At 41.7% G+C, this 11,721-nt stretch overlaps 1 protein-coding gene across 1 annotated transcript; it reads left to right on the top strand.

The window, feature by feature from the left end:
* The first annotated feature begins 382 nt into the window (after window positions 1-382).
* On the top strand, window positions 383-11,473 carry klc3 (kinesin light chain 3). The gene is made up of 14 exons (XM_085795748.1): window positions 383-602; window positions 2,750-2,998; window positions 3,538-3,603; window positions 4,891-5,055; window positions 5,695-5,770; window positions 6,931-7,076; window positions 7,175-7,257; window positions 7,466-7,553; window positions 7,784-7,885; window positions 8,810-8,983; window positions 9,095-9,194; window positions 9,861-10,032; window positions 10,464-10,530; window positions 10,637-11,473. Exons 2-14 carry the CDS (start codon window positions 2,789-2,791, stop codon window positions 10,718-10,720), a joined length of 1,533 nt encoding a protein of 510 aa, XP_085651874.1. The 5' UTR covers window positions 383-602; window positions 2,750-2,788; the 3' UTR covers window positions 10,721-11,473.
* The last annotated feature ends 248 nt before the right edge of the window (window positions 11,474-11,721 follow it).

The following is an 11,721-nucleotide window of genomic DNA, read 5'->3' as shown; positions in this document are numbered from 1 at the left end:
TCAACTATCATATCCAAAATCTGTTCAAAAACCGGACATGACTCATAATTTGGACACTCTGAAACCATTACTGGGACTAGGAAGAAAACCAGAAAAAGAAAGAAAGAAATTCAACATGGATTGAAATATTTGTTGAAAACAAATCAGATTAACTTTGTGTCAGACTTTGTGTGAAAAACAAAACAGACTATTTATAAGGTAATTGTAACCAAACTAAACCTAATCCACGCCAGTGTATGGCACGTCATTAAAAGCTAAGAAAAAAAATATAATTGAAGATGCTGTAGACTACAGTAACATCACAATGTCTCTGCTGTTTGTTGTGCGCACAGGAGACTTTTACTTTGAAGGCGAGAGGCGGAAGTGGCCGCTGCGGGCTCTGTGTAGCAGGGAGCAGCTGAGAGCCGAGGAGGCGGCAGGTGGATGATTTACAGCCTCCAGTTTCCACCGTCTCACCTGTTCAACGTTAAACAAACCGACAGATAGTGTGAGAGGAAATGCTCCGCTGTGTCTGACAGGAGCCGCTGTCCACACCGAGACAACAGCAGCAGCTCAGCGTGGACAAAAAGACCAAACCACGCCGCGGAGCCCGGACTTAGCAGGTGGGCTATAAATAACTTAATGTTGATGTGGAGGTGACGTGAACTCTGCGTCTGAGTGTGTGTGTGTGTGTGTGTGTGTTTATGTGTGTGTTTACATCCTGGAGTTGTGCACTATTATCATCCACACGCAAACGTGCTGATGTTGTGCAGCAGCTAAGTGTTTTCATTCAGTCGCAGCGAAATAAAACTGGTTTTATTATTTAATCAGACGGAAACCTCAGGTGATGTGACGTAGTATTTGTGAAACCAACAGACAGAGTTGAAGCAGCTTTGCATTGACTTCAAACTACGTTACTCATGACGTGATGAAAACAGACCCTGAGGCCTGTTGCGCCGCCCACAGTAAACACAGCGCATAGACTGAGCGTGTGTGTTACATTTCAGGCTTAACTCTCTCGCGTCCATGTTAACTTGCTTGGGTTATTATAGTTTCATTGCGAGCCTCAAAATATGCAAAGATAGATATGACACAAGTGTCCAGAGAGAGCTCCAAATAAATTGTGATGATCACAATTTACACAAGTTAAAGAATTCACTGTTTACACACACACACACACACACACACACACACACACACACACACACACACACACACACACACACACACACACACACACACACACACTCAGCAGAAACTATCTAAGATACGCATTGTAATGTAAGACAAACTGATTTGAATGCTTGTAAATGACTGAAAATATTAATTCTTGTTTCATGCTACGATCTTGTGTGAAAATCCCAGCACTCACTCAGATCAGACCTGAGCTATAGCCTATTAATTATCACAATTCATTACAACATAACCATTATATTATTATAAAGTTTAAACAAAGACGGTTGGAAGCATTGTAGAGTATCTTTGCTATAACAAAACATGCTCATTGAACTCTTGAATACATAAAACGACACCCGAGGCTTGTGAATATTTGGACAAGATGCTACATGGAGGTTGTTTGTGACAGAAAAATCAAGCAAAACAGATAGAGGCAGAGTTGATGTTGAACTACATGACAGTCGTAACGGTGTTGTGAACCGTATTTCAGAAATCAGTTTGGAAGTCTGATATATGGTCAGTTTCAGTATTTAAAAAAAAAACTTTTTTAGACGTAAACGGACACTAAATAGCCTACTCATACAGCTGATGACCTGACATGCAAAATGGACTATTTTTACCCAAGCTTATCTATGGGTAATGATCTACCTGCATGTTAACAGTAACATTTCCCACTTCTTTGTTCCTGACAATTATGAAACCATGTTGTGAACACCATGTGTGTCACTTCTTCCTCGTCTTCACACTCAAGTCTGTTTACAGTCTGTTGTCTGGATTTGTTCAGTGAAATCAACAGGAAGTTTGTAGATGTGCATCCAGCCTGTAGAACAAGTGGTTCTCTCAGTCACCAGCCATCATCCACATCCAGAGGTCCTCTCTTCCTCTGTTGACCTTTGTCAACGGAGACTGGAAGGCAGAGTTTATAGTAAAACAGCCGAGTGCTGATTTTTAAATTCTGCAAAATGCAGTTTAAACTCTGTTTGAATTTAAGGAAGGTGCTAATATTTGATGCTGAAATCATTGTAGTAGGCTACTATTACTGAGGGTTGCAAAATTACAAGAATATATGGGTATACACAATTGAAGGTTGGCCTTTAACAGAATAGAATAGAATGCCTTTATTGTCCCATAGGGAAATTTGTTTTCACACTCTGTCACTGATCAACATACAACACTGAGCCACATGAATACAACCAATACTGAGCAACAGTGTTGGTTGTATTCATGTGGCAGGTAACTTGGATATAGTTGTGGAAAATATATTGTGGCATAATCTTGGCTAAAACAACCAGATTTAATGCAAGCACATCCGGGCAAACCTAAGTCTCTCTGAGCCTGACACAGAGCCGTCCTCAACAAGGCTGGACAGTGACACTGACTCCTCCTGTCACAACTATGACTGCTACCTACTACTATTATTATTATATTACCACTACTGCTGCTATTACAGCTACCTCTACTACAGATGGTAAATATATTACTTCCTCTTCTGGTGTTGTTAGGGTAATAGTTGTGGCTATTGTCCGTACCACTACAAGTGCTTCTAAAGTGACTTTATCATAAATTACCATTTTCCTGTTTGTGCTGTTCTCAGGTCAGTTGCTGTAAGAAGAGAAACCTCAGAGGTGAAGCAATGTTGTCGGCGGAGGAGATTCTGTGCAACACGCAGCAGGTGATCGCAGGGCTGGAGGCGCTGAGAGGAGAGAACCGCGGCCTGCTGGAGAGCCTGCAGGGGGCGCTGGAGAGCCGGCCGGAGCCTGAGAGCGGCAGCGTGGAGCAGGAGAAGAGCAGCATCATCTGCCAATCACTGGAGAGGATCGAGCTGGGGCTGAGCGAGGCTCAGGTACAAACACACGGCCTAAATTACAGTTTTGGTTCTGGTGTAAGCATGTGTTCATTTAAACAATAAAACATTTTATGCGTTAAAATTACTAACAAAATAGGAAAGTCACAGAATTTGAAACGTTCTTATAACCGGCAGGAAAATCACAATTTTGAGGTTTGAAGTGAATTCATCTTCCTCAAAAGCTGAGTTTGCTGCACAAAAATGCAAAAGTAAAATGGGATAGAATAAATGCAGGCTAAATATAAAACGAAAGAAAGAAAATAATGCAGAAATGACTGTATGTACAAAATTAATAATTAGATATGCTTTGAAAATAGAATTATTATCATTATTATAATCATTAGTTTTCAATTTTCTTATCTTATCTAATTAACTTTGCTATCTGCCATGATTCCCCGTACTGTGTCCAAGTTCTACTTGTCTGTCGAAAGTTTGAGGTTTGGTATTAGGCATAAGGTATAATTTTGATGTTCATTTGGATTTGCTGTGGCCCTTTCCCTTTGTGCATCATGTTCAGTTGTCTCTTGTCTCTCCAGGTGATGATGGCGTTGTCAGCTCACCTGGGATCACTCGAGGCGGAGAAACAGAAGCTGCGAGCTCAGGTGAGTTTATGTGGGAGGAAGAACAACTGAAGAGAGAAAAAGCAGGTGGGAGGTCCTCTGCTAAAGGAGTTAACATACTGAGTGACTCAACAGTCCTTCTGCTAAATCCTCCATTGTGTTTTCTGCGTGGGTACTTTTAATCCAACTTTCTGCTTGAGGGTTTTTGTATTTTTCTGTTTCTAACAATAAATAATCACCACTTTATTGTGGTGGAGGGATTTGAGTGTCTCAGAGATCCTGGGAGCTGTGTTGTCCAGGTCACTAGCCCTGTTAGGGTCTCCCAAGGCCAGTTGTTCTGAGTGGAGGGGCCATTCACATACACTGAATGGACGAACCACAAAGACCACGCCCGGAGTGACCATGCCGGAACTGGGGCCTCCTCGTGGAGCCAGACCTGGGAGGGAAGCTTGCAGGCGAGCATCTGGTGGTGGGGCCTGGTCGGACACAGCCTGAAGGAACAACGTGCTGCCACCCACTACCGCAGAGCAGGAGATCGGGGGTTGGGTGCACTGGCATCTGGGCAGTAGGCGAAGCAGGGAGCTATTCGGATTCCCGGTACCAAGGACTAACCCTAGTCCTTTCCCACCAGTGAGGTGGGAAAGAAACCTAAACCGGTGCAGGAGTTGGGCTCACCTCAACGCACAGCAAGGGTTCAGGACCCATGTTCCTGGAGAGGGGCTGGACAAGACCCCAAGGCTCAGTTTCATCAGAACAAGACCTCCAGCGCTTACTGGAACGGTTTTCAGTGTGAAGTGTGAAGCGGCTGGGATGAGAATCAGCACAGAGTAGAGATTCTGCTCCTTCATGTCGAAAGGAGCCAGTCGAGGTGGCTGACATCTTATAAAGATGCCTGGAGCTGTTCCATCATGTCCAACTGGGAGGAGACCCCCAGGACAGACCCTGGAGTGACTATATACATGTATCCCTCCTGACCTGGGAAGTGTTGCTGAGGAGAGGGATGTCTCTCTGTTTGACCTGCCACCACCACGGCACAACCCCATATAAATGGAAGAGGATGGATGGAAAAACAATAAATATATTGAAATCTTCCTCCTTCACCTGCTTCTTCATGTAATCACCCCCTCCTCTTTGTTTTTTCTCTTCCATTTCTTACATACCCACCCTCTTCTGCCTCACTTGTTTCCATCCTCTTCCTCCATCTTGTCTCCTCTTGTCGTCTGTTGTCCTCCTTTTTCTACCCTTATCATTAATCCTCTCTCCTCCCCTCTATCTTTTCCCCACACCCCCCCCCCTCCTTTGTCTTTGTGTCCTCCTACCCCTCCTCAGGTGCGGCGTCTCTGTCAGGAGAACCAGTGGTTGAGGGACGAGCTGGCCAGCGCCCAGCAGCGGCTGCAGGACAGGGAGCAGACGGTGGTCACCCTGGAGGAGCAGAACAGACATCTGCAGTTCATGTCCTCCATACGCAAATATGACCAGGACGAGCCACAGCTGGTGAGGACAAACACAAATGTGTCTTTATGCTGTCACTTCTTCACCAGTCCACCACCAGGAGATCGAATAACAGTGGTCTGAATGTGGATAAGGAGCATGGCAACTCTGGTTGAATGAACACATTTTGGCAGTAGGCCCTGTGTGTGTGTGTGTGTGTGTGTGAGAGGACTGGTAGAAATTTAAACCCGCTGTGACTGAAACCTGAGAAAATGTAGTTTAGGAGTGTCTGGATCTGCAACTTTTAAAAACAGTGAAGCCGAGACAAACCACTGTTTCAATTGATTTTAAAGCTGCAGAAGAGAGAGGGCCGACACATTATCACTGTGAAGGTTAAAACTGTAGCATTCCTGATTTACTCACACATTCAGCAGAAATAGAAAAGCATCAATGTTCATTTGGGTTGTGAATGCAACTCACTGTGCTCAGTTCTAGTTTGGTTTTGAAAGGAATATTTGTTGTTGAGCTGCCTCTCCCCCCTTCCCCCCAAAACACTGTGTAAATCTGCACTGTCTTTTTTATTAACTGTTGATGTCTAATAGTTCAGAATTTAAAACCCTCATAAATGTATATCATGGGGAAATATTGCAGATGTGATGTGCTGAGATAATTTATCTGCAGTATATTTGTCTCTCCCCTCAGGATGAAAAAGACACGACCTCCAACAAAGAGTCTCTGGATGATCTCTTCCCTACTGAGGATGAGGAGCAGTCGCAGAGTAAGTCGTGTTTACTGCAGACGTTCGTGTCCCTCTGTACAACAGTTTAATGCATGTTCATAATATTTAATGCATGTTCATAATAATCTTAGGGAACGTGTGATTTGCTCATTTTTGTTTAATTGTATGTTGAATGTGTGGAGACTTGTGTTGCCATGGTGTTTACTCTGTGTCATCAAAATGAAGATCAGTCAAGGTTATAATAGTCTTTCATTAGTTTCCACTCCCGCTCCGTGGCACATCATTGCAGCTAATTAACCATAAAATACTTCACATTTTGTACTTGACAACGTTTACACAGTCAATGTTGGTCATGAACTGACAGCTGGTAGGGCCAAAAGAGAAACGTAAGTAGGCTTTGGTGTAAAATAAACTGACAGAGATGAAAACTGATGACTTTTCTTTTTAATAAAGCATCGTTTGTAACTTTAATTCTACAAAAAATGTTTTTTTCACATCTAGTTTTCATTATTTTGTTAGTTTAACTTAACAATAATAACCTCACTGTGAGGTAAAGAAGTCTCAGTGATGGAGATCTTAAAAGTTTTAGACTATTCAAACTCAAACTTGGTACCTGATTAGTAACTGGTGTGAAAATGCTCTTATGCTCGTAATGTGGATGAACTGACCTTTAAATGTCGATGCAGTTCCTCCTGTTCTCTCACTGATGTTTATAATCTGCTTGACTTCCTGTGTTCACTCTGTTTTACAGTGCAACTGTACTTCCACTGCTCATGATCTGAGTCACAACTTCACACACAGCGACAACATTTTAACCTCTGATGTCACATTTTGAGCGTCTGCATCACATAGTGTGAAGCAGTTTAAAGCATATGAGTGAAAAACCAGTGCCTTGCAGTAAGCAGGTCAACAATGTGATGAGTAAAGTAATTCATGAATCATCACTTTCCAAATTGAGTATGACGTGACTCTTAAACTGAAGATACACAAAACAAGTTTAATTATAGGCTGGGATGCTTGACTCTAAGGAAGGTGCTAATATGACTGTAAGTTAATTTAATTGACTCCTTCCATCTTGGTCTAATTTAGTTGGAGCCAGTTCACTTGGTTTGTTTGTTGTTTGCCAGAGTAAAAGTGTCACTAATTATAAAAGGGGGATGAAAACACTGCATTGTATTGATCTGTTTATTTCTGCTCAGTGTCTCAGCCTCACCACAGCAGTGCAGCAGCTGCAGCCCAGCAGGGCGGCTACGAGATTCCCGCCCGCCTTCGAACGCTCCACAACCTGGTCATCCAGTACGCGTCCCAGGGACGGTATGAAGTTGCTGTGCCGCTCTGCAAACAGGTGTGTGGGACTTCCATCTCCATCTCTCCCCCCGTACAGCACGCACTAACTGTTGCTGCAGTTTGTGAAGAGCTGAACGTCTGATCATGTCTCAACAGGCTTTGGAGGACCTGGAGAAGTCCTCGGGCCACACCCACCCAGACGTAGCCACCATGCTGAATATACTGGCACTGGTTTACAGGTGAGGCCAGTTACCACGGAGACAAATGCTGAAGCTGATGAAGAAATAAATGGATCAGTTTTGTTAACAATACTGTGTAGTTACCAAACACTTTCTGCAATAAAAGGAGCAGAAATGACATGAAAATAACGAGTTTTTATCAAAACATGTGATTTTCAATGAAAAGTCTGATCAGAGGTGACACAATGCGACGTGTTGTTTCCTGCAGAGACCAGAACAAATACAAAGAAGCAGCCAACCTGTTGAACGATGCTCTGGCGATCAGGGAGAAAACTCTTGGGATGGACCACCCAGCTGTGAGTCTCCTCTCTTTCACGAAGCAGCCGCGGTCACAGACAATTTAATAACTCCTGAAACTATTGGCTGTTTTATCATTGCAAATTTCAGAGAGTGATGTTTAATACTAGATATTTAATCTTCTGTTATCTACATAACCTGAAAAACATGTTGCGTTTATGCTTGTTTAATGACGGTCGTACTGAGTGAACTGTTTGATTTACATACATGTGTGTGCGTGTGTGTGCAGGTGGCTGCAACGCTCAACAACCTGGCAGTGCTTTATGGGAAAAGAGGAAAATACAAAGAAGCAGAGCCGCTGTGTAAAAGAGCTCTGGAGATCAGAGAGAAGGTCAGTTTTATTATTTCACTTATGAGGAGACTAGAGATACTGATACTGAGATACTGTACCACTCCTAATTCTTACTGCTACTGAACTAAACACCTAATCACCAACCCTAACCCTAACTAACATCAACTAATATAACTTTGATTGAAAAACTTGGTCCTAAACATGGAAAAAGTATTATTTTAGGAATTTTCTTTTCTTTATTTAATTATTTTTAAATCATTAAAAGGATCAAATTTTCATGGAAATATTTCTATTACTACTATATTCTCTACTTGAAAGTTCTATAAATCCCCTCCACGGCTTTTCTGTCTATACACAGAATGTGGTCAGGATGTTTCAAGTAGTTCAGAGTTTCCCAAAATACTGTTTGTCTAAATACACAGTTTCTATCTCGACCTTTCCAGTGCTATCAGTTTCCAGACTTTGTAAAACATGAAGCCAACAGTTACATTCTACTTACACATCCTCAGTGATAATAGGATACTGTATGTGACACATCATTACAGGCTTTGTTTCTCCGTTCCTATTTAAAGTTTGTTTTTCTGGGGCGCTCTGGTGGCTCACACCATGTGGACAATGTCCTAAACGCAGCGGCCCAGGTTCAACCCCCGACTCGCGGCTCTTTGCTGCAGGTTATCTCTGTCTCTCTAGTCTCCACCGATTTTCTGTCTCTCACACTGTCTTATACTAACAAAGACATAAAAAGTCTCTCCCACCAAAAAAAAGAAGTTTATTTTTCAATTAATATTATTTGGTTTAAGCATGATTGAACCCAGGACATTAACTTGTACTGGACTGTTTCACACTGCAGTATTTCTACTGTTACCTCAGTAAAGAACGTCATGTGATGTAATGTGAAAGAGTGTTATGCGTCAGATAATGTGATTTTTACTGGAAGTTCTGTGTATTTTTCTTCTCCCTCAGGTTCTGGGTACAGACCATCCAGATGTGGCCAAGCAGCTCAACAACCTGGCTCTGCTGTGTCAGAACCAGGGGAAGTACCAGGAGGTGGAGCAGTACTACGAACGTGCTCTGCACATCTACCAGAGCAAACTGGGACCGGACGACGCAAACGTGGCCAAGACAAAGAACAACCTGGTGAGATGAGACAAGGGTCCCATATTTTCCTCAAAGGTGTTTTGTTGTTGTTCAGACATTCAGACCTTCTCTTCCTCTTCAGTCATGCCTTTGTTTCTCTCTCCCTCTCAGGCGTCATGCTACCTGAAACAGGGGAAATACAGACAGGCCGAGGCTCTGTACAAAGAGATCCTGACCAGAGCACATGAAAAAGAGTTTGGCTCTGTAGAAGGTACAAAACACTGACACAGGATGTCATTATAATTCATGGCTGGTCAGTTTGATTTATTACATGTTATGAGAAAAATAACGCATCGCATCATAATGGTTAATCTTATTCTGTAGCTAAACTTATTTGTTATATTGGCATCAACAATTTATGATGCAGCCAAGAGGGATCTGTTACTGTATTATCTAAATCTGTTTAAACAGGGGAATATTGACAGTCCAAATGTTGTTTTTATTATCAATACATTCCTGGTTCATCTTCATCATCAATATATCTGTGTTCTGCAGCATTGTTGGGATAAATTTTACTTTATGCATTTGGAATTAATTAACACTTTATATGGCCACAAATAACAAGATATTTGTGTGTTATGGTCAGTAAGGCTTTTAAATCTTGGTTGTAAACAAAGATTGTTTCAATTTCAGTTTGTGATGTTCTGTGTATAGCAACAAAACTTTGTGTGAGTCGGATAATGAAAGCCGAGTGTGATAGTTTGTGTTCTTCCCATGTTGCTTTTGTTTTTGAATGAGGCCTCTTTGTGGAGACTGTAGCACAACAAATCTGTTGCTGCAGAGGTTTCTCTTCAATGGTCAGATGTACATATTTGAAATGAATATTAGAGACATGAACACAAATGGACAAGGAGCTTTTTGTCCGTCTGTCCTCCAGGAGAAGGTCGTCCCAGCTGGTCCGGAGGGGACGACAGACAGGACGGTCTCAGCAACCTGAAGCGCAGCGGCTCCTTCACCAAACTCAGAGAGTCAATACGGAGAAGCAGCGAGAAACTGGTCCGCAAGCTGAGAGGCGTCGGAATGGAGGAAACAACCCCGAGGAATGCTGGGTAATATTCTGTTACCGAAATGCCAAAGTTCTTATTACTATTTGTTTTGTTTTTTTATTTAAGAAGCTCAAGGGGTAATGTTTTTTTCCTCCCAGAAAACAAATTATCACTTTTGCCTTTGAGGATTTTCACACTTTTTACAAAGCCCCTCATGTTTTATCCAGTATTTGGATTATGAACTTTATAACTGACAAAATGTAGATGTTGAGCAACTGAAAGACAGTTTATACAGGGTGTGATTCTAACTTCTCTAAATCGATGACTCATTTCAAGTATTTGTATGTGACACATTTGCCTTTAAATCATTGTTGGTTTCATTTCCAAAACAATTCTTTCAATTTTTCCAAACAGTAAAACTGAGCTTGTGGGGTTCAGACACTCAGCAGCTTTACAATGATTAACATTTGATTTTTACATGCTGTCTGTTTCAGGATGAAGAGGGCCAATTCACTGAATGTGTTAAATGTTGGAGACAGAGACGGTCAGGATGGAGCCCAGGTGAGCAAACTGTTGGTGTTTCGGTATATTTTACCTGTAACATGTGTCTCTCTTATTATGTGATCATGTGTATTTATGTAATTTATGTTTTTGTTTTGTTCCTCAGTCGAGCCGTTTGTCAGATATTCGAGGCCTGAGCTGCAGCACGCAGAGCCTGTTAAGACGCGGGTCACTCGGTGGGACCAGCTAACACACACTCTCCAACACACCTGCTAGATACAACTCTCTCATACAGTCACTCACTGGACAGATGTTCAAGTCTCTGACTGTGGTGAGAAAGAGACCCACAGCCCTGTATCCACTGCTCACATCAGATGCCCGACACCAAAGTTGATCCCCCCTCGAGAAACACTCAGATACCTGTCACCACTACATGTGTGGAGACTCTAACACACACAAATACTGACTTACAGAGTTATGAAAGATATGTTTGTCTCCAGTAACGACACATGTCTCAGAGAAGTAATGAAAAGTGTGATTTGCACACTGACTTATTCATGTTGCACTATAACCTTTCCTTCCTGTTCACTTGAACTCCAGCATCATTCCTCCTTCCTCAGTTTAGATCAGAAACTAATTCAGTTTCCTTGTTGTTGTTAATGTTGAACAGTATGGTTTGTTGACCATAAAGACTCCTTCAGATAACAGCAGCATTCAGCAAGAAGGTTCAGCAAGACACTGTACACTTTGACACATTTACATGAACCAGACCACCAGCACGTTCTCTGATGTTATTCCTATTTACATTACAAAGTGTAACTAAATTGAGGCTGTCCCTCATGTTAACTCTTTAAGGTACATTTTTATTAACAACAATAAGAAAAATATTTTTAGTTTAAAATGAATTCTAAAGTTAAACAAGTGTATGACTTCCCAGATGCTTCTTTTAAAAGAAAATGCTCTCTGGAGGACACAGGGACGTTAAGTTGTTTGCACAATGATCAAAAACATGAAGTTTGTCAAAATATAAATGTTACCATTGGTTTACGAGGGAGAAGTTAAGCTATAGAGTTTATACTGTTAAAGAAACGTATTTAAATGTAATAAGTGCTTTTGCCTTTAAGATGTGCAGGTCGTTCAAATTATATTTTGGAAATATTTTAAATGTCTAGATGATAATCATAAAAACATAAATGTGTTTACTTCAGCTGTTTTGCACCACGTCCACTGCTGTCATTCCAGAAAACAAGG

Source organism: Trachurus japonicus, chromosome 13, assembly GCF_045865225.1.
Source record: "Trachurus japonicus isolate A0001 chromosome 13, Traja_1.0".
Lineage (NCBI taxonomy): Eukaryota > Metazoa > Chordata > Actinopteri > Carangiformes > Carangidae > Trachurus > Trachurus japonicus.
Note: the sequence above shows the minus strand (reverse complement) of the source record. Positions and strands in the feature narration are given on the sequence as shown.